This window comes from Saimiri boliviensis, chromosome 2 (assembly GCF_048565385.1).
Source record: "Saimiri boliviensis isolate mSaiBol1 chromosome 2, mSaiBol1.pri, whole genome shotgun sequence".
Lineage (NCBI taxonomy): Eukaryota > Metazoa > Chordata > Mammalia > Primates > Cebidae > Saimiri > Saimiri boliviensis.
In genome coordinates, this window is record NC_133450.1 from 160,776,975 (window position 1) to 160,800,630 (window position 23,656).

The 23,656-nt window shown below is 41.7% G+C and overlaps 1 protein-coding gene across 5 annotated transcripts in view; it reads left to right on the top strand.

Annotated features, from left to right (window-relative positions):
• Positions 1–23,656, top strand: part of KDM4C (lysine demethylase 4C) — a 398,790-nt gene that overhangs the window by 353,057 nt on the left and 22,077 nt on the right. For all 5 annotated transcript variants that reach the window (XM_010338768.2, XM_003928169.4, XM_010338767.1 and 2 more), the window contains one exon: positions 293–463. In XM_010338768.2, coding sequence (XP_010337070.1) covers positions 293–463 — 171 coding nt within the window. The remainder of the gene's footprint in view (positions 1–292; positions 464–23,656) is intronic.

A 23,656-nucleotide genomic window follows, 5' to 3' on the forward strand; every position in this document is an offset into this window, starting at 1 on the left:
CATACATATGTATACTTATTCTTTCTTTTTCTCTTTGTATTTGCACACACACACACACACAAACCAATGGATGAAGCTGGGTAAAGAGTGTTAGTATTAACAAGTATTGTTTTACTATTTGTATTCCTGTAAGTTTTAAATTATCTTTCAATATTGTGTTATAAATTTTATTTTATATCTTGGCCAAATAAATCATTGCTTTGCAAATGAATATTTTTTATTTTATGCCCTTTCTTTTCCTGTTCTGTCTCTTATTTATTTTCTTTCTTTTTTTGTGTTTCCCTTCTTTTAGAAATCCAAGGCTTGCGAGAAGGTCATTTCTGTCGGTCAGACAGTCATCACAAAGCATCGGAACACCCGGTATTACAGTTGCAGAGTGATGGCTGTGACGTCGCAGACTTTCTATGAGGTCATGTTTGATGATGGCTCCTTCAGCAGAGACACGTTTCCTGAGGATATTGTGGTAAGTAGACTTCCTGAAGGGCCTGCTACCCAGCGTCATTTAAAAAAAAAAAAAAAAAAATCCAAAGTAGGTGAGCCCGTCAGAGTTTTTCTTTTGGCTTTTTGAATAGCGCATTCGCTTGGTTTATAGACTTTATCATTCTAAGTAATATCCACATAAACTTAGACTGATCTTCCCAGATTCTTTTAATCGAGTGAGAAATGTTATTTGGCCAAGAAATAAGGGAGCAGGCCTCACGACCTAATCACCTCTTAAAGGCCCCACCCGTTAATGCTATCACATTGGCAACACCTGAATTTTGGATGGGATTTATTGAAACCATAGCAGATATGAATCCACCTATTGTTTTCTGTTACAGGATGTGAACAACTTTGAATTCCTTTATGACTTCTTTTTCTTTATGCTAAACTAGAGGATGTGGCTTTGATTAATCTGACTTGACAGTGTATTTAAATCTTTGGATGTTCCATGTGGGAACAAAAGTAACAAAAGTCACACGGAAAAAAAGGCTGTGCCATTGAATGAGTTTCTTTAATGTGGCGGAGACTAGAAGTGTGTATGTGTGTGTGTGTGTCTTGTTGGTCTGTCTCCATCTCCTTCTTCCTCTGTCCCATTACCAAACACCTTGGGGCTCATTCTGAGGAACTAGTGAACGTGTTCCAGGTTAATGACTTACTTTGTTTCAGTGCTTGATTTTTAGAAGGGTGTTTTCACAAGAAGAGCACTTTCTACAGAGGGTTTTTTGACACTGAAGTCAAGTCCTGTGACTGAGAGCAGAGTGCATTAGTCTGGTGCTGATCCTGTTATCCCTTCTCCTTTCCTGAGGTGTGTGAGTTTGGGGAGCAGAGCCTTAATAATGTAGTCATCACTTCTGCCTCATCCTGGGTCTCTGTTGATGCTTTGCTTTTGTTTGTACTTGCAAAGATATTTTCAGTGACTCTTTAATAGTCATGATTGTGTATTTTGTGCAGTTGAAAATTAAATGTAACCTTTTGAGATTGCTCAAGACAGTTTCTAGGTTTTTGGTAGTTGAAGACACATCGATTGAGTTAATTTTGTTTTACTTACCTCTGTGCTGTTAAGAATGACAAGTAAGCAAACAAAAGTGACCTTATTTGAAAGATTTTAATGCAAAGGAGTGTAAATAAATTAAAAATCCCAGAATAGTGAATTGTGTTTCTTACCAGGGTTCTAGCTGGAGCTTCGCTTTACTGTATTGCCATTGTTGTTCATTGTTGTTCATAAACAGCATTCCTTAGGTGACATACTCTCCTTGTTAGAATCAGTGGTCCCTTGAGCACTCGATCTGCATGGACTGCATACCTACTGTAGTATCACGTACCACACCAGGTGCTGGGAAACATAAAGACAAAAAAGATTGAATTCTTACTCAGTCTTCGTGGAAGGTAGGCTGGTAAATGGATGCTTTCTCTATAAATTGATGCAGGTCTGGAACCCATGTGGTTCTATATATGAACTTCAAGCAGTTTACCACCTGTAGGGGCTGGAACAATGAGTAACACTTACTGACATTTACCATGTGCCAGGCACTGCTCCAAGAACTTGACCAATGAACTCAGTTCATCTTCACAAGCCTACACACTAGGTACTACAATTTTTCGCATTTTGCTGTTAAGGAAGCTGGGGCATAAAGTGGTGAATAACTGTCCCAAGGTCACACCTCACGAAGAAGGGTCAGAAACACTATTTGATTACATGTAATCCATATCTAGAACTCCCACTCTTAACCCTGGGGAAGAAGGGACATTTAAAGCAGTAGGAGAAGGGATATGCAGGGGCAAGAAAGGCATGAAAAGCCATTGGTAGACTGAGCCCCCTTGACTTTCACCACCCCTGTGCTGGCTACACTCTTGTTTCAGAATTAGCCTTCTCTTGTGAAGACTGAGCTGGCAAAAGACAGAAGACTTTCTGGTGAGGAACACTGTGGTGCTAGGGTGAAGGACTTCTGAGCACTAATTTCAAAACCTGAGCACAGTTAAACAGGTAAAACAGTTAGGTCTTTAACCATGATAGGAAATCATGAACCCTAGATTCTCCTCTACATCACAAGCATATACACACCACACTAGTTTGAGGGGTTCCTGGAATATCTTTTTTTTTTTTTTGAGACGGAGTTTTGCTCTTGTTACCCAGGCTGGAGTGCAATGGCGCCATCTAGGCTCACCGCAACCTCCGCCTCCCGGGTTCCGGCAATTCTCCTGCCTCAGCCTCCTGAGTAGCTGGGATTACAGTCACGTGCCACCATGCCCAGCTAATTTTTTGTATTTTTAGTAGAGACGGGGTTTCACCATGTTGACCAGGATGGTCTCGATCTCTCGACCTCGTGATCCACCCGCCTCGGCCTCCCAAAGTGCTGGGATTACAGGCTTGAGCCACCGCGCCCGGCCTGGAATATCTTTACATTGGAAAAGAATGTCTGTGATCCAGTAACATCTGAAATCCCGGAAGTCGTTCCTTTGACATCTTCCATTTCCTCCTTCTGTGAATCAGAACGAATATGATTTTAAGTACACCTGAGTGTTGTGAGAAGAACATAGGAGCTAAACTGTAGATTTTTCTGGAGCACATGCCATTTAAATCAATGAGAATGAAAAAGCAAAACTCTTTACAGCTTGGTTAGCTATCACTGAGCATTTTTGGTAAGGATTTGAGGCTTAGCAGAAGTTGTGTATGCCCATGTGGTCACAGCTGTTGTCCCGGAGGGGGCAGGTAGCACAGAGTGGCATGAGTTCACTTAGATTCGAAAGGACGAGTCTGTCTAAATGTGAGTGAACGGTCATGTCTTTTTTATTTCTTTTTTTGAGACAGGGCCTCATTTTGTCACCTGAGGTGGAGTGCAGTGGTGTTATTGCAGCTCACTGCAGCCTCAAGCTCCTGGGCTCCAGTGATCCTCTTGCCTCAGCCTCTTGAGTAGCTGGGACCACAGCTGTGTGCCACCATGCCTGGCTAATGTTTCTATTTTTTGTAGAGACAGTATCCAACTGTGTTGCCCAGGCTGGTCTCAGACTTGTGGGCTCAAGTGATCCTCCCACCTCAGCATCCCAAAGTGCTGGGATTACAGGTATGGGCCACTGTCACTGGCCTAATAACTTCTGCAGGGGGAAAAAAAAAATCATCTTTGAGCAGGCCTTCTCTGTTTTGTCTGGTTTTTCCTCCTGCAATGCTCCCCACTGCCATATCCCAATGCCTTCTTGGTTCCCTGTTCCAGACTCCCTAAACCAAGTAGCTATAATTCAGTCATGTTGTGTTTCAAGTTCTATATACTTTCTAACAGTGTCACCATTGTTAGCTGCTGCGGCCTCTTTCCTCTCTTACCTTGGTGATGAATGAGGTTTCCTTAGCTCACTCTTGCTGACTCTATCGGGTACATTTTTCCCCCTTATAATAATTGTATTAGGCAGGGTTCTCCAGAGAAGCAGAACCAATAGGAGATATACTTACAGAAACAGATGATAAGGAATTGGATCTGTGATTATGGAGGCTGAGAAATCCCAAGATCTTCCTTCCTAGGTCCGAGACCCAGGAAGATAGGATGATGTTCAGTTGGAGTCCAAAGGCAGAAAAAAGACTATTACCTAAGCTTGAAAGCGGTCAAACAGGAAGAATTCTCTCTTCCTTGGGGGAAGGCTGGTTTTTTGTTTTTGTTCTATTCATGCATATGCCCCATGCACATTAGAGAGGGCAACCTGCCCTACTAGGTCTGTCATTTTAAATGTTAAACTCATCTGGAAACAACCAGAGTAAGGTTTGATTAAATATCCGAGCACTCTGTGTCCCAGTCAAGCTGACATAAAATTAACGAACATAAATACATTGTCCTGGGGCGTTAGGTTTGTGGACTGTAGAAGACTCTAGCTTTTGGAGCCAGAAGCTCGGACTCTGTGGCAGAGTGCATTTTCCTTTCCTGTCCAGTCAGTCAGTGTGTAGGTCCCTGTAGATCCACTCTGCAACACAGTTTGTCCTGGTCATCATCCATGCATCTGACATGTAAAGTCATGGGTTTAAAAGGTAAGCTTTACAGCCTAGGCAACATGGTGAAACTGTCTCTACAAAAAAATAATTAAAAAATTAACCAGGCATGGTGGCGCATGCCTGTAGTCCCAGCTATTTGGGAGGCTACAGGAGGAGGATCTCTTGAGCAAAGGAGTTCAAGGCTGCAGTGAGCTATGATCATGCCACTGCATTCCATCCTGAGTGACAGAGTGAGAACCCTTCTCAGATAGCTAGCTAGCTAGCTAGATAAGCTTTTAAAATTTCAAGTATTAATAAAGATTGGGAGCCTGTTTCTCACTGAAATTAATGAAAGCTACATAACTAAATGCATTTATAGTATGCCAACTAGACTTCAATTTCAGATATAGAAATTTGATGTTATATTTTAAGATAAAGTGTATATATATAATTAAGTGTATTTTCAAATATGCTTTATTCCTTATATGATATAATTTAAATATGTTTATACCATGCACCTTTATTTATTCATTTATTTTTGAGACAGGGTCTCACTCTGTCACCCAGGCTGGAGTACAGTGGCTGATTATAGCTCACTGCACCCTTGATTTCCTGGGCTTAAGTGATCCTCCCGCCTCAGCCTCCCAAGTAGCTGGGACTACAGGCATGTGCCACTATGGCCGGCTAATATTTTAATTTTTATTTTTGTAGAGATGGGTCTCACCGTTTTTCCCAGGCTGGTCTTGAACTCCCGGGCTCAACTTATCCTTCTGCCTAAGCCTCCCATAGTGCTGAAATTACAGACATGAGCCATGGGGCTTAATTCCTAAAATCATCCCTCTTCCACTTTTGATATTCATCTACATCAAAGTGTTGTCTGGGAGATGGGGACCCTATTCAGTACGCTAATGGAAAGTTTCATCAGGACATAAGAAAAAAAAACATAATCAGGTTCATTTCTGTCTCAGTTATCTTGAAGATCATGTCAGAATAATTATATGGTGAAAACACTAACTACATTTCACCTTCCTCAGAGAAATCTTTTCATTAGGTGATATACCTGTCACATGAGCAACTGGTGGTAGAAAATGATGTTTTTCTTCTCTTTGTCCGAAAACTGTCTTAACCACACAATGTGCATATCACATGTGAGTGCCACTGGGAAGAATTATTCATCAAATGTAGTTTGACCCCAATGTTACTGGCTACTGAAGAACTAGTTTCTCTAAGCCTCAGGTACTTGTTAACTAGAACTACTGTAACGGTACAGTGCAATTTCAGTTTCCTATGAAAATCAAATTTAGGATATCAAGTTTAATCACCCCCAAGCTATTTATCTATATATGACACAAATAAAGTCCCTTACAGAGCCTGATGCTTTAGTAAAGAAAGTTATATTCCCATATTTATAGAGTTGATAATTACAAATCATTTCATAAACCCAACAGATGAGAACCCTTTAATGCAGACTGGCCTATCCATGTTTGAGAATAAATTTGGCAGGCATTAAAAATGTTTATTTTAGGGTTATGTGACTGGAGAAAGCATTTGGAGCAGTAGGGAGAAACACTCTTTGAACTAGCAGGCAGTGTCTTTCCCTACCTAGGTACTTTATTTCTGTGCTAGCCAGAAAAATGTCCAGAAAATTCTCTCTCAACAATGCACCTGCACAATGTGTGTATCAGCCCAGTTAAACTCCACATGCAATCTTTAGCTGTCAAGGGAAGTAATAAAAGATGTATTGCTACACACCTCCATATGTCAGTCTATTAAATTTCCACATACTTCTGATGAATTTTTTTGCCTTCCACTATTTTGATGGGAATGAAAGTTGCCCACTGAAAGTACTCAATGAGCACAGAGATTCCAGGGCTTCTGTTGGCCTTTGCCCATACCTGCGATCCTCTAAGGTGTCCCTGTTGACAGTAAAGTGATGACTGCCTCCTTTCCTCTGACTTTGAGCCCACTTTGAGGGAGGAGAGTGGTACTGTGGACGCGTGAGTTCTCACTTAACGTTCACCACTGGGCATGAGAAGAGAAGCAGGACCATTTAGAAATTTAATAGCAGGAGTCCATCACTGAGATTTCCATGAGGACTGGCTATGTTTTTCAGCTTTGGTTGAAATGTAAAAGAAGCATGAAAGCAATACTCTTTAAGATTCTGCAGGGGAGGAGTCACGGCCTTTAGTTTGAAGGGCTGCACAATGCCAACTGAGGTTCTTGCAGCTAATTTTTTTTTCCCCCACATAAAGGCAGTTTGCTTAAACTTTCCGGTCCCAGTTTTTTCCCCCTACTAATTTGAAAGGAGCAAATGAACTCAAAGCCTGACACACAGTAGGCACAAAGTCAAATTTAGAATATCAACTGTAGTATGTAGAACTTTTTTTCTTTTTCCTTCCCATCTAGTTTATACTAGCCTTTTCTGGTCTTGAAATTTGGAGTTAGAAGATGTGTCCTTAGAACTTCGTGCCTACTTGTCAGATTAAATGAGAACCTGCCCTTGTGAGGTTTTGCTGGATCTATTTATCATTCTCACTTGCTGTAAAGTAGTCCCAGTATCTTTTAGACTTTGTAGGTGTCTAGTTCCCTATATTTATGCGTATGTTTTCTGAGTCAATTGTTTCAGTGTTATTTCAGTGGCTTTCCATACAAATCCCGCTCCAGAGTAGGTTCACTCTCATTTCATAGATATGATACTTTCCAAGTCACACAAAAGCTCCTCCAAGTACATGGTGACAGAGGTAGGTCCTGTTTGCAGGTTAGTCCCCATGTTCCATTGCTTGTTGCCTTAGAAGGTCTGCTCTTTGTGGCTTAGTGCAGCTGAGGTAGAAGACAGTGTGCCTGCCCGGAGGGAAGGCACAGCATGCAGCGGGACATGGTGTAAAAAGCATCTCGGTGGTGAGCGCTTCACAAGCCCTGCTTGGCAAGCATAGGTATAGGAGAGATCTGGGTATTCCAGAGGCAAAAGGAAGTATCCAACTGGTTTTGAGAAACTAGAAAAGAATTGGTCCCAGAAACATTCTCTGCTGTGGGATCCCGGGAAACATTGTTGGATCCCTATTGCCTCCTAGATACTGGAGTGTCCTGGATTTTCAGGTCAGGTAGCCATGCATACATGGCACTGGCAGATAACCCTTGTCAGTAAGCTCACCTCAGCTTTGGAAGCCCCGTCCCATCCCAGTCTATTTGTATTCTGTGTGCTCCAGAGGAATGCCCTTCTCTTCTTCGCTCTCCCCGTCCCCGCCAGGCAGTTCTGGTCCTTTTGGAACCAGTGCACATCTGCCAGAGAAGGCTTTGGAAACTTTCTTTGGTTTAGAGGTCTGCAGGCATGGCCCACATGGCCTTTCATGTTCAGGGTTGCCTGGCTTTTCTTTCTTGACTGTGGAGTTGGGAATCTGAGATAAAAGGCTTCACCAAATTCCAGTTAATTTTTACTTCCATGGCAAACCTTTTATACATGTAAAAGAATATCTACATTTATTTTTCTAAGCAATAAATTTATCTGACAGATTTTATTTATAAATCTAATATTTGCATTAAAAATAACACTCATTTGTTCCTTAGTGTTCTTATAATGCGTAAATCAAATCCTAACCATTTTATGTTTATGTAGCCAAATTTCTTTGGACATTTAAACTATGATTATAAATTTAATATACACATTTCTCACAAATGTAAAATTTTTCTAGGCACTTAATACCTATAACTTTAATAAATCACATATTAGTTTCAATTCTCCTAGTTCAATCATCTTCAAAAATAGTATGTAAACCAGTACAATATTTACAGAACACAGATGTACCTTTATAAACACAATTTACATAAGATTGATAGATAAGTAGATAGACTTTACCCAATCAAGGGGAAACAATATTACCGTATTGGCTAGGAGCCTACTAAGAAAAATAATCTTGGAATCTGAAGACCGTTTTAGAGGCACAGAATCTGGTTATGCCTTTGAAGAATAAACCTGCAGTTATTGGACAGGGACTCCTAATTAAGTTAGGTTTCATCTGATTCATCAGCTCTCTAAACCTTGTACCTTTCACTGGGGTCCTGACTAGTCTTATAAGTTTCATAAACTGTTTTGTAAGTCCACGGAGGTGGGTACTTTCCAGGCCCTGGCATTTTATTTCCTTTTGTGTAACTCATATGACTTTTTCCATTAAAGCCCTGGAAGTAGTAATGAAATGTGGAAGCCTTTACTTGAGTGGCAGTTGCACCTTCTTTCTTTCTTCTTCTTCTTCTTCTTTTTTTTTTTTTTAAACAAATCGTATGCCTCTCACTGACCATAATTCTGTAAGCATCACAGTGACAGTTTCCACTTATCACTGGGGATCCTCTGGAGAAACTGTGTCATTGCCCTGATGTCCCATGCAGGAGATTAACTAGTTGCCACAGAGAGAGACTGTCATTTATGTTTTTCTTCAAATATATACCTCCCTCACTTGAGAGTCTTTCTCTAATTTTCTCTTTTGGTAATTATCTCAAGGTGATTGACTTTGGGAACTTATTCCCAAAGGATGGTTCCTGGCGCTTCCTTCTGCTTTTTTACTTTTCAGGGGAGACAGGTATAGCATTTCATCTTCAGTCTAACATAATCAAAATAACTACCTTGAACTTGAGGGCAGTGTTACTAATTTCCAGGACCTCATCTCTTCTCAGTGCAGGGCTTAAACCTGAGGGTAGTAGGCACCATGAACCAAATCCGCTCTGTGTTTGGGAATATCTATCCAGAGATGTCATCTGTTCTGAGCTGTGTGTTGAACATTGTATCAGGCATCATGGGGGATTCAGAGATGTGTAAACACAGGTGTAGGGAAAGTGACTTGTGCCTTTTGGAGACAAAATACAATACCCAAGGAAGTTTGAAATACTAAGAAAAAAGCCATTCTCAGAAACTTTTTCAGTTACGGGATCTTGGGAAGCAATTTTGGATCTGCCTTGGCCTCTAGGTTTTAAGGTGCTCTGGAGTTTCAGGTCAGGTGGCCAAGACGGTGGCAGACAACTCTTATCATTGAGCCCATCTCAGCTTTGGGAAGCCACATCCCATCCCAGCCCACTGATGTATTATGATGCTCCACATTGATGTACTGATACTCCTTTACCTCCACCAGGAGCTGATCTAAAATACTTTACAAGAAAAACACCCAGTGAAGGCTATTGACAGTAAATTCGGGGAAAAAAGCAATTGTGATGGGCAAAAGTGTTTAAGGAAATCACATTGAGAAAGAGATGTGAGCTGGGCTACTGATTTATGAGGGTTTTTTATGCATTCTAGATACAATTCTTTTTCAGATGCTTTGCAATGTTTACTCCCTATCTGTATAATGTTCCAGTCTATAGTATGAATATAACACATTTTGTTTATCCATTTACCAGTTGATGGACATTTAGATTATTTCCTGTTTAGGGTATTATGAATAATTTTGCTGTGAAATTTGCTTTGAGGGCTTTGTATGGACACATGTTTTCATTTCTCTTGGGTAAAGACCTAGGAGTGAGATTACTGGTTACATGGTAAGTATGTGTTCAACTTTACAGGAAGCTACCGTACTGTATTCCAAAGTGTTGTGCCATTTTATTTTCCCACCAGCAACATTTGAGGTTAGTTTCTTCTCATCCTCACCAATACCTGTATCGTCAGTCTTTTGGACAATAACCATTGTGGTGGATGTATAGTGTTATTTCACTGTATTTTAATTTATATTTCCCCATTGACTAGGATTCATGATTAATTGAGCATCTTTTCAAGTGCTTATTAGCCATTCATCTGTCTTCTGTGATGAAAAGCCTATTCAAGCCAGTAATATATTTTACATTTTATTAATTGAGTTTTGTGATATTGAGTTGCAGAAATTTTTAAAATGCTCTGTACACATCCTTTATCCAATTTCTGATTTACAAATACTTTCTCCTAGTTAGTGTCTTGCCTTTTCATTTTCTTAAGAGCATATGAAGAACAAAAGTTACACATTTTGATGAAGCACAGTTTATCAACTTTTTCTTAATGGATCATGCTCTTTAAAATTTGAGTTCATGAAATCTCGTGTCCTTTCTAGGTAAAGAATACTTTTTCCTCAGAGCAGGGCTGTGCTCTAGCAAGCAGCTCTAGGGAAAACTCAAGCCTTCAGCATTTTAGCTTTCTTGTGAGATTCATTTGTTTTTTAAATAAATCAGAAACATCTCTCTATATATAAGTGAACTTTCTTTAAACAAGAAGATCTCTGGCTCTGAAAAACTTTGAAACCACTGGTTCAGGTCAGTTGTTACCTGCTGTCCTACTCCCTTGGGAGTGAGAAGTCTGTCCGGAGAGAGCCGGGGCATTGGTGCACCTGCTGGTCCCTGTGCCAGCCTGAGAGCAGGACAGCTGGGAAATGTCACCACTGGTTCTGGCAGGCTCACGCACAATTATTCAGCACCAAATTATGAATATCTATGACATCATCTCTAAATTTCCGGGTAGGGCTGAATCAACTTCCATTTTATAGAAAATATAAACATTATTAAAATTCCTTGTTCCTTCTAATAGCTAACATGGCCAGATGTCACTGTTACTTCATGTCATAGTATCAGACTGTCACCATTCATTATTAACCCTTCGATTGCTCTTTAAATTAAATGGTACATTAGCTGCTATGATACAAAGTTTTACATTTTCAATTGTTCCTTTCTCTAATTTTATTTTTAATATCAAATCTAGATATCATGACCCTGAATGTGGTATTATCAGGTTGCTACATGCACATTTCAGAAATGCCTGAAATTTTCCAGAGCTGACCTTTCCTGCGGTGCATTTGTAAGCGCAGCTTTCTGCATACAATTTCTGAAATATATAGCGAATGGCAAGAGCTTCCTGAGGCGAGTAGTCAACAGGGAGCTGCCTGTTTATAAGCCATTATCTTTCACCTCTATCCAACCTCAGGTGCTAACACCCCAGGATATAGCACATAAATTGGTGACACATCCCAGAAGATATAAGGCCCGTAAATCAATGAAGAGTTTATGTTCCTTTTCGACCATGGGATTTAAATTATTTTGGCAAGAGAGTGAACTTAGATTCTTATTTGATAGCTATATCCAGAAGAAGTCAGTACTATCTTCTTATTGATGAGCAACCTTGCCCTCATTTTATTATTTCCTTTTCGTACCTTATTTAAAAGAAGTTAGTTAATTTTCATGGATGAGAAAGAACCAGTAATAAATTGTGCCTTTTGCATTATTAAGTAAATTATAATTTTGACATCAGAGTATGTAGGCAAATGGGGAAGAGGAATGATAGAAGAAAAGATGGCTTGAACATGGCCGGGCATGGTGGCTCATGCCATAATCCCAGCACTTCGGGAGGCTGAAGTGGGTGGATCATGAGGTCAGGAGTTCGAGACCAGCCTGGCCAGCATGTTGAAACCCCGTCTCTACTAAAAATACAAAAAATTAGCTGGGTATGGTGGCGTGCTTCTGTAATCCCAGCTACTTGGCAGGCTGAGGGCAGAGAATTACTTGAACCTGGGAGGCAGAGGTTGCAGTAAGCCGAGATCACACCATTGCACTCCAGCCTGGGTGACAGGGTGAGACTTCATCTCAGAAAAAAAAAAAAAAAAAAAAAAAAAAAAAAAAATGCCTTGAATTCAGGAGTTGTTTCTGATCTTTCTTGCAGAGAGTGTTCTATGCTAAGAAGTGATTGAAAAACTTCAAAGCTATCATCACCTGCGATAGTGCTTATTGGTTGTGTGTGTCTCTGCAAATCAATTTCCCTGTACCATCTAATTTTTTGCCTTTTATAAAATGGAGGATATATTTGAAAGTCTTCTGTGCTTTAGCTGTTTTATCCAATACCATTATAGAACTTTATATTTGTACAATGCTTAATTTCTTCTAAAGGTTATAATAGTACAATATGTTGAATAATGTTATATGCATGATTTTCAGATCAAGGTAGACTTTTCTGTGGGTAATTAAAGCCGGTGTGTTCTGTGCCTGAAAAAGATCCCTTTTGGGCCAGGCACAGTGGCTCACACCTGAAATCCCAGCACTTTGGGACACCAAGGCAGGAGGATTGTTTGAGTCCAGGAGTTTGATACCAGCCTGGGCAACATAGAAAGACTCTCTTTACAAAAATGTTTTTAAAAATTTAGCCAGGCTTGGTGGCATGTACCTGTAGTCTTAGCTACTTGGGAGGCTGAGGTAGGAGCAAGCCTTAAGCCCAGGAGTTTGAGGTTACAATGAGTTATGATCACACCACTACATTCCTGCCTGGGTGACAGAGCCAAACTCTGTTTCTAAAAAAATAAAATAAAAGGTGCCTTTTGTAGATTTATGGCTAGCAACTCAGCAAAAATGGAAGGAGTAAATTATGCACACTTCCAGTAGCATAGTTATAAGGATATATTTGTGGGTTATATTTTTCAAACATGCTAGATGTTTACTCTTTGTAACCTTTAATTAATAATCTAGGCCAGGCACAGTGGCTGACACCTTAAATCCCAGCACCTTGGAAGGTTGAGGTAGGCAGATGGCTTGAACTCAGGAGTTTACGACAAGCCTGGGCAACATGGCAAAAACCCATCTCTACCAAAAAAATTCAAAAATTAGTCAGGCATGGTGGCACGCACCTGTAGTCCTGGCTCCTCGGGAGACTGAGGTGGGAGGATCACTAGAGCCTGGGAGGCGGAGGTTGTAGTGAGCCAAGATCATGCCACTGTACTCCAGCCTAGGTGACAAGGCCAGACCCCGTCTCAAAACAAAACAAAACAAAAACAAAAATAATCCGACCTCAGCAATCTGACCCAATGATTGCTTTATGCATTATATTGTCTTCCCCCGCCCCAACTCAGTAACAGATAATATTGAATCATCCAAAGCATCTTCTTTGATTTAGACCATAAAAGAAAGTGACTGGCACAAAACAAGCCAGGCTTTAGTCTTTATGTTCAAAGCAGCCAATACCTGAAGTCATGACAGACTATAAGAGAACTATCGAAAGAATGTGGATGTGAGTGCAGTTGATATTAGGTGAGACTCTAATATGAGATAGAATGTGTGTGTGTGTGTGTGTGTGTGTGTGTGTGTGTATTTTGAAGACTGTCTCATCATGCAATAAACCGTAGACCAGGTTCCAAATGGCCACACTAGACCCTGTAACTTTTCTTTTTTGTTCTCTACATGAATTTTGAAATGATTTATGTATTATGTATGAATTTTAATATTTTCCTTACAGTTTTTAAATGTATTTCAATACGAGTAAAACCTTTTTTACTGTATTATTTATACTGGTACTTTATGTAAGCAGTGGTAGTTACCTATATGAGTCTGCAGCAAACCTCAATTCTTCCCACCTCAGAAGAAAGAACTGGACTCGGGCACGAGGCAGAAGGAGAGACAGAGGCAAGTTTTAGAGCAGGAGTTAAAATTCATTAAAAAGCTTTAGAGCAATAATGAAAGGAAGGAAAGTACACTTGGAAGAGGGCCAAGCAGGTGACTTGACCTCTTGACTTGGGATTTTATATGTTGGCATACTTCTGGGGCATTGCATTCCTTCTTACTGCTCCTAAGATCTTATCAGGAAGCTGCTGCTCACCAGTGTCAGGTGTTTTCCATCTATTGGGAGCCTGCCTTGGTGCTGGTAGTGACCAATGACTCGTTTAGACAGACATTTAACAACCTTACCATCACCTGATGGTCACCCGACACTCCTGGTGTGTGTGGCAGGGGCTGGGGACCCCTCTCCAGCCCTGCTCATACCTGACTAGCTATGTACTGTAACAACTAGTTATTTTTCTACAGGGCTTTATGTTTGTTTCGTGTCTTGCTTTTTGTCACTGTTGTTTGTTTGCTTTGCATGAAGTTAGAAGGGAAAAAATCTAACCAGTATTTAAGAGTATGTTCCCTCCAGGAGAAATCTAATAAGGATGAGGAAACAGTATGTGTGGTGTTCAAGTCCTCTTTTTTCTTAGAGTTGGGGGTTTGTAAAGATGGGGAAGGCTAATGCTCCCTGTGAATGCCCTTTTATTGATGAGTGGGGAATTCCTGCAGGGCTGGCCTTGATAAGCCACATCTAGGTATCTGCATATGGTCATACATGGATTCTGTAGTCAAGAAATACTTTATCCTCAATGATGGTAACCTCATGCCCCCAATTTTTTTTATTGCATTTTAGGTTTTGGGGTACATGTGAAGAACATGCAAGATTGTTGCATAGGTACACACATGGCAGTGTGATTTGCTGCCTTCCTCCCCATCACCTATATCTGGCATTTCTCCCCATGCTGTCTCTCCCAAACTCCCCACCCCCTGCTGTGCTTCCCTTTTTTTTTTCCACCAACAGACCTCAGTGTGTGATGCTTCCCTCCCTGTGTCCATGTGTTCTCATTGTTCAACAACCACCTATGAGTGAGAACATGTGGTGTTTGATTTTCTGTTCTTGTGTCCACCCAAGTTTTTTTTACAGTGAGCTTAGTGAGCTACCTACTGCATGGCACACATCATGTTGGGTTCTGGGAAAATGATAGAAGTAAAATTGGAATGGTTTTTGCTTTCATGGAATTTACAGTCTAGTGGGAGAGAGTAACATATGACAGCACCTGTAAAAGATGTATTTCAAATGGAGAGAAGTCCTGGCATGACAGGAATATGATCCCATAAGCACATGTAACTAGAAATAATAGAAATTATCTAGATTGGTGATCATTGTGACCTGAGTGAAGATCTGTAAGGTGAGTTCACTAAACAGGGCAGAGGGAGAGTGTTCCAGGTAAGGTAAGTGCGGCTGCTGGAGGAGGAGGAAAGGGCCAGACTGGATGGGGCCTTGAGGGCCATCATTATAATGTTTTATCCTAAAAGCAGGAGGAAGCCCCCTTGAGCTATCTTAAGTAGAAGTCAGAGATTTGTTGTGAAGTGGGGTTTTTTGGCTATAGTGACAGAGCATTGGAAAGTCCACAGGGGTATCCAAGGGAGAGAATACAGTCATAGGTTCTTATTTTCTGTTTCTGATTGGGCCAGTAAAGCCCCTTCCTCATCTCTCTTTTCCCCTTATCAGACTTGAGAGAAACTAAAAAGCATGGCTTCAGGCTGCTGAAATACAGACTACAAAAGCCTAAAACAAAACAAAACAAAACAGAGCAATAACAGCAAAATAAGGCAGATTGGACAAGCTTGTCTGAATACTGGGAAGCCAGCTAGGACAATGTTGCAGTAAATCAGAGGAGAAATGATGGTAATTTGGACTAATTTAGAAGGTAATATCAAGAAGACCTGGTGATGGATTGATAATGGGGGCCAAGGAAGAAACGTGTCAAATATGAGTCCCAGGGTTCTGGCTTGCTCAGCCAAATGGAAGGTGATACCTGTCATTGAGATAGGGAAGAAGCTGGAAGAAGCTCAGATTTCCAGGGCCAAGATTATGAGTTCAGACTTGGCTGTGTTGGAGTTTCTTCCCTTCTGCTCTGTTTACACACCTAGAGCAGTTACCGTAATTTAGGGCCATTCCAAGCCCCCTGGTTTGCAAAGCATAGTTTTTGTCATTATTAGATTTTCTTCCTTTTCATAGAGTATAAAGGATGCTGAATGAGAAGTCCCATGCCACAGTGTGAGAAGAGACATCTCATATTTCAGAAGTGACATGCCCAGGCACTTTCTAAATGGATATGTCATCACACACACATATACTCCATTATCTCTCACCCATTTGATAAAATAGTCATTTTGCCCAAAAAATTCTTCAGTATGAAAATATGGCCACCAAAATTGATGGGTTATATTTGCTATTTATGGGCTTCCATCTTGACACACAAACATTTAAATCGAGCATTTATTGCTCTTGAATTGGTTATTTTAAAAATAGATAAATAAATTGAGCATATAACCATACATATGTAGACTTGGCCTCACTATATAGCTGATTGTAACATCTCTTAGTGCTTAGCTCTCTTCAGCACACATTTTTGTGATTTTGCTCTCAACCCTTTATTGTACATGTAGCCTTGTGTGCTCTACAATCCCCCTCCTTGCCGTTTAAAATTTTCATAGAGATGGAGTCTCTCTGCCACCCAGGTTGATGTCGAATTCCTGAAGAAATCTTCCCACTTCGGCCTTCCAAAATGCTGGGATTACAGGTGTGAGCCACCACACCCAGCCCAGTTTCCCTTTCTGTTCAGTGGCTTTGCCTCCCCTCCCCTGGGCTCCCTCATCATGAACCAGTATAGAGGCCGATACATCTGCTATGTTGCCCTGAGAAGAGCCCTCATTTTCTAAAGGAGATGGACTACATAAGTTACAGAGTCTTGAACATCCCTCATTTTTGAGATTCATTTACCTTTTTTAAAGGGAGAGAATTGGTGACTTACTTTGGTAGAGAAAATGTCCGTGGCTAGTGGTAATAATAATTAGCAACTAATAATAAGTGTAGATGTACAGTGTTTTGTACAACGTACCCATAGCTGGCTAAAGTCCAAGAAATACAGAGGGATTTAAGATGAAAAGTACATTTCCTGCACCTCCGACATCTGGAAATCGCCATCTCACCTGCTTCTCTTATATCTTCCCAGGATTTTTAAAGTGCTCTTACAGGCTGCGTGTGTGTGCAAATGCACAATGTAGATATTTATTTGAATGCAGTTGGCATCATATTAACATGCTAAAAGCTAGGAATTACATTCTGTATATTGTTAATGTCATAGTTATGTTTAACTGGGTGGTGTTTAAAGTTTGCAGGCAGGGCCATCTCCTTTTATTATCCTTTATCTTCAGCTACCTCCTTATCTGCTTGTTGTATCACTGGAGTCCCACTGGCTTCCCTCCCAGCTTAATCTATAAAAGCTAGTCTCAGCTGTTCCAGCTCCAGCATTGCTTACACTGATTCCATTTTCAGGTGCCCTGCTTACCCTCGGGGCCCCCGCAGTTTGGTGTGTTTTGGTTTCCAGTTGCTTCTATTTGGGAATCTACATCAATGTCTGTTTCAAGGAAAGTAACTGAGGATGCTAGTAACTAACCTTGTCACTTTTTTAGTAGATTGAAAAAAGATCATATCACAGTAGAATTTTTTTTTTCAGAAAGTGATTTATTTAGGTAGAAAAAGAAGCAGGAGAAGAAGAGAGAAACAGCTAGCTCTCACACTGAATAAGACAAAGAAAAGCCGTTCTCATACTGAGTGAGAAGGCTTTCCACAGGGAGAAAACCAGAGAAGGAACGCTCCTCTCACACTGAGTGAGAGAATACAGAAATACGGAATCCAGGAGAGGAAAGCAGCTTCCACACTGAGTGGAAGGGAATTGAGAGAGAGATGGAGTTTAGGAGGGGAAGACAGGCTTCCACAAGAGATTGTGGAAGGGGACTCCAGAGGGAAACTCCAGGAGCGAGAAGACAGCTTCCACGGAAGGAGTGTTCGTGGCAGGGGATCCAAACATGGAGTCCCCACAATTGAAATATTAATTGACCAACTAGTCAATGTTAATGAAGCAAATTGGATGTTGGCAAGAATCAGACTTCAAATAAAGACTAATATCTGGAGTGAAAAGAATAGAAAAGCTCTTACTTCAAAGGTTCATTAACTGTCAGAAAAAGGACATGACATAATCCTCGATGTGGCTCTGAACCAGGCATTCCACGGTTGAGTGCATCAGTAAAGCTAAATTTATCACCCTCCTTTTATGTGTTTTTAAGCCCTGGTGGATTAAAAGTTCTTGTTTGGATAAATCTAACAATGGTGTGTTATCTACATATCATTTTCATTCTCTTTGCCTGGGAATCTACAAACAGCAAAAATTTTCTTAATTTCACATTAAGAGTATTTTGGGGCCGGGCGCGGTGGCTCAAGCTTGTAATCCCAGCACTTTGGGAGGCCGAGGCGGGTGGATCACGAGGTCGAGAGATCGAGACCATCCTGGTCAACATGGTGAAACCCCGTCTCTACTAAATATACAAAAAATTAGCTGGGCATGGTGGCACGTGCCTGTAATCCCAGCTACTCAGGAGGCTGAGGCAGGAGAATTGCCTGAACCCGGGAGGCAGAGGTTGCGGTGAGCCGAGATCACGCCATTGCACTCCAGCCTGGGTAACAAGAGCGAAACTCTGTCTCAAAAAAAAAAAAAAGAGTATTTTGATTTGATAGGCTTTCAACAATGCAAGAATCATTTGGGGAGTTTCTGACTTCCCTTTAAGCTTAATAGTGTTGACTAAATAGATTGATTCATTATCCACTCCTCAACCATCTTAGTTATCTGTCTGCCATTTGTGATAGAGTATTCTCTGTTGAAATGTGCTGGTAGTAATTACATATGTCCCTTTCTTCATAAGACAATCTGTTATGAGCATGATTGGTTAACTTTATGCATTTGCATTTAATCTAAAAGGAAGGACATGTTAAACTAACAGAGATAGAAGCTGTAGCTTATGTGGGAAGTATTTATAGAATGGTTTTGCTCACACTTTTTTACTGTGCTCAGGAACACATTTCCAGCTTTGAGGATATCCTGGATTACTTCTTTTGTGCACATATACTCACTACTCCTCTTTTTTTTTTTTTTTTAAAGAGAGTAGGTCTTGCTATGTTGCCCAAGCTGGTCTCAACTTATTGGGCTCAAACGATCCTCTGACCTCAGCCTCCCAAACTCAAACCTTACGATGCCAAAGTGAGAGAGATCACATGTGAGCTACCATGCCTGGCCACGCCTCACCTTTGAATACCATGAGCTGACATTTTTTGACAAATCATATTCTCACAAATTGTTTGGTCATCACCTAGCTCTGCTTTTTAATCCGCTAGTTAAAATTCTTCCCAAGTGTTATTCATTTGCTCAAAACCTTGCACCACTGGGCTTTGAAACACAAGATTAAATGATAGCCACTTCTTGGTGACTCGTGACTGTGTAGGTCATATCATTGTTCAGCCCTTCCCTTTCAACTGGGAACATTGTCCTACGGGATCTCTCAGGTCTCTTCCCATTCTCACAGGGGAGAACAGCCATGGGTGATCTACAGTCATCTCTGACTGTAAGCATTGGAATGTGGTCCCAAGCCCCACCATCCACTCATCTGCACACACATGCATTCCCCTTTCCCGGATTCCTGGCGCCGAGCACCACCTGTGTAGTGAGTGTGAGGGGAGTATGTGCTCAGTCAGCCTGGGTGAGGTGGAGAGCGAAAACTCACTGTTCATGTGAACACACAGCCTCCACACTGCAAGACTTGGCATGCCGCTTGTATCAGAATATTATATGGAGACAAAGGGGGCTAAGCTATTCTTAGGTCTCAGCCCAGGAGTGAGCAATATTGGATGTATTTTTACGCACCACGATGTCTTTGCAGTTGTTTGTAGCTTTACCACAGCTTTTGTGAAAGCTTTTTCTACCACAGTGGCTGAGATCTGCACACCTGTTGCCTTCATTCTTTCTGTGCATTTTGCTTCACCCATTTGCGCGTCATCTGGTTGAGTGAGTTAAACCAGACCTCCTTTGGGCCCACGAGAGAATGAGGTGGTGCTGCATTAACAGGTCTCCTCCTCAGGTGTTGACCCTCAAAGGCTGCTCCTCTCCTTTGACCAAAGAGGAAGCCGATGTTACAGAGTTAAAGGCGTGTGGCCAGGTGATGGCTAGGGAAAAAGCTAACTACGTGTCTGCGTTTGATTTTTCTTTTCCTTGCCATCCTTTTGCATACTCTGTATGCTTTGAGGAAGGAAGAGGATCACTAGAATGGAACTTGAGAATTTAGAAAATATAGTTTTCTAAATAGTATGGCTTTGCCCATACTCCCAGTGAGACCTGGACAGGCCATTGAATGGCTAGAAGTTCTTAGTCACTGTGGCTGGGTTCAGGGGTGCTGCGTAGGTGAAACAGGCTGATGGTGGGGGTACATACCCTTCCCACCTCATCCCTTAACTGCTCATTCTTACCCCCCACTCTGCTGTGCTCCATTCTTCCCCCACTCCTGCAGAGCTTCCACCCACAGCTGGACCTCTCCTCTACCACACCTCTGGTGAGGGGTTTTCAGGTCCATTCTGGAATGCTGCAAATGACAGGAGCTCACTCTCAATTTTTGCTGCAAATATTAGGAAGCAAGGGCTTCTTTCTGTGAAGTCTAACTGCTTCCTCTTTAGAACACCCAAGAGCCTTCCTAGTTTTTGATCTCTACAGTAAAACTGAATAAATGTACTCTCTTTCACTTAAGTTTTTTAACACGTTTGTAGAGAGGTCTCAAGTCCCTGCTAAGTCTTCTCTAATCCAAACAAAATAGTCTTTGTTTCTCAGTCATGGGGCAGGAGCGAATGATTTAATGAAGGAAAAGTGGTTTCTGAATGCCCTTCCTCCAGGACACTCTGAGGATGAAATTTTCTTGGACAGTGTCTCACTCACGATGTTGCTCTCAGGTGTGGGAACCCAGTGCCCCAAACACAATCTGGCTAGTGCAAGCATGACAGCTCTTTGTTCCTTTGATCTGGACATTGAACACTTACCAATGCAGCCAGGGGGAAGGTTAAATGAATTATTTATGCAGCTATTAAAATCATGCTTTCAAAGGATATTTAATGATGCACTATAATAAATGGAAAAATCAGGCTCAAAATTGTATATACAGTAAGATCCCAATTATGTATAAAAATATAAATATGCAAGGGAAAAAATCCTCAAAGGAAATACATAAAAATGTTACTGATTATCTCTGGAGAGTGTAATCATAGGTGATTATGATTTTCAACTTTATCACCTTCTTATAGTTTCCATATGAACATGTTTTATTTTTATAATCAGAAAAACGTTTTTTTAAAAAAGGTCTTAACCCTTCTGAGGACAACTTATATCCTTACTCTTTTCTCCTAAATTTCCTTATCTAGATCTTTTCAGATTGCTTTGTCAAAATATTATTTTCAGTCTCTATCTCTTGTGGCATATTGAAGCTCTCTGGATTATAGGACCCATACGTTGCTAATAATCTGTTAAATGCTTCTTCTTTACACTGTAGTTCCTTATGTAGGAGTTCTTAAATTTTTTTTTTTTTTTTTGAGACAGAGTCTTGCTTGTCACCAGGTGCCCTGCTGGAGTGCAGTGGTGCGACCTCGGCTCACTGCAACCTCCGCCTCCCGGGTTCAAGCAATTCTCCTGCCTCAGCCTCCCAAGTAGCTGGGACTACAGGCATGCGGCACAACCCAGCTAATGTTTGTATTTTAGTAGAGAGGGAGTTTCACCATGTTAGTCAGGATGGTCTTGATCTCTTGACCTTGTGATTCCCCCGCCTGGGCCACCCAAAGTGCTGAGATTACAGGCGTGAGCCATCACGCCCAGCCCTCTTAATTTTTTTTTTTTTATGGTTAATACCTGCATTTTCCAATGAAACAAAGTTTCCATGAAGTAAAAAAACTACATCTGTTTAACTCACTACTCATTCCTTTGTTCCCTAAAATGCAAGAGATGCTTGAAAATTCCCAGGTGAGTGAGTTACATCCCCACCCATCTACTTATTAGCCCTGTGGCCTCAGACAAGTCAGTCTTCTCTACCAATACTGGGGGATGTTGACCCTTACCTGCCAGGCTGTTTTAGATTCCAGTTAGGATAACACATGTGATGGTCCTCTGGAGTTCTGTGTTCTGTTTTAGCCACCCTTCTCACATAATCTGGGTTCTTGGCTTCTCAGTGTTTTCTTCACTATTTTTAATCCTAAAAGTGGCTTCCCAAGGGTTTTGTCTCCTCTCTATTCTCTAGGTATATTCCTGTTGATGGGAATTAAATCCAGATGTGGTTCACTCAATATTCACTAGCTGCCAGGAATTGGGCCTTGCTTTTCTGTTCTCTTCTTTCATTCTCCCTGCAGCCCTGCAAGGTTGCATTAATATCTCCATTTTATTAATGAGAAAACCAGGACATAAGGTGGTTGAGTACCTTAGGCACATTAACGGGTTTTCTTTGACTTTAGGCAGCCTGACCCCAGGTATTGCAAGCAGTACATGGATCACTTCAGTGTGAAGTGTCCTGGGTAGGTCAAGCCGTGCTCCCAGAGAACAAACACTGCAGAGTAGAGCCAGAGCCTTGGACAGCCGGACTTCTAAACACCGGGCAGCCTTCTCTCCCCTGCATGCCTATCCTAAGCTTTCCTTTCATCTTTCTTTTTTTTAGCTTTTGGAACTGACAGTATTTTTAGAAACCACTACAGAGAAATTCACCCCATGCCTGTCTTTCTCCATTTTGCACCATAAATTTTTATTGACATACTAAAATATTTTATTCCCCTCATGCATGTTAGTCGCTGCCAACAACAATAAAAAAAGGGGAGAAAATCTGTCCTCTATAGGTGGAGCCTTTTTCCCCCGTGTTTGCGGGTGAGAAGTTGCAGTCCTGGGGTGCTCTACAGGAGGATGCGGTGAGCCCTGGGGCAGTTGTCTCTCTCACCCAGGTAGGAAGAGCCGCACGTGAGGCAGGCAGACCCAGGGTGCTCCTTGCTCTGCTAATTAGCTGTGCAACCCAGGCAAGGGAGTTAACACCAGTTTCCTTATCTGTAAGTTGGAGATATTAATGTCACAGGAGCCTGAGGGTGTTGCTGTACCAGCCGGAAACCTCTGGCCGGTGGCACCTTTACTTGAGTTTTGCTCATGCCCTCTAGGCTTATTCCATTCACTTGGCCCAGCAGGCTGTGCTTGGCTCATGCTACTGGCCCAGATCCCATGCCTCCAAGGGCAAGGCAGGCTTGGAGTGGTGAGGTTGTGTGTGTGAGCAAGTGAGCAAGTCTGGCCACTGCACACAGCAAGGCATGCCATTTGTTGCAGTGGGGCGGGCAGCTCCAGGTGCAGCAAGACTGTGGCTGGACCAGATATACCACAAACAGCTTCTGCTGTGGATATCGTCATCTGGATAAGGGAACATGGTAGCACCCAAAAGCTTGGAGACGCCAGCAAGTGCAGAGCCCCAAAGAGGCTGTTAGAGTATGTTGCAGCCCCGGCTCGGGGAGCCCCAAGGTCTGGGCTCCCAGAAGGGCTGCAGCTCTTCTGTCCTCCTTGCCCACAGTGTGGTGAGCAGGGGCAATAGCAGGGGCAGTTTCAACCTGTTTGTGTTACAGCTTTTTCAGGCCCACCACCCTACTCCAGCCTGCAGCTTGTGGACAGGTCTGGCCCTGATGCTACTTTCTGTTGTGTGGGGTAGCTGCCTGGTGCCAGTGGAGAACAGGAGGACTGTGGTGTTAACAGCTGCTCTGGCTCAGGGAATCCCAAGGTCTGGGCACCGAGAAGGGTCAGCACTCTTCAC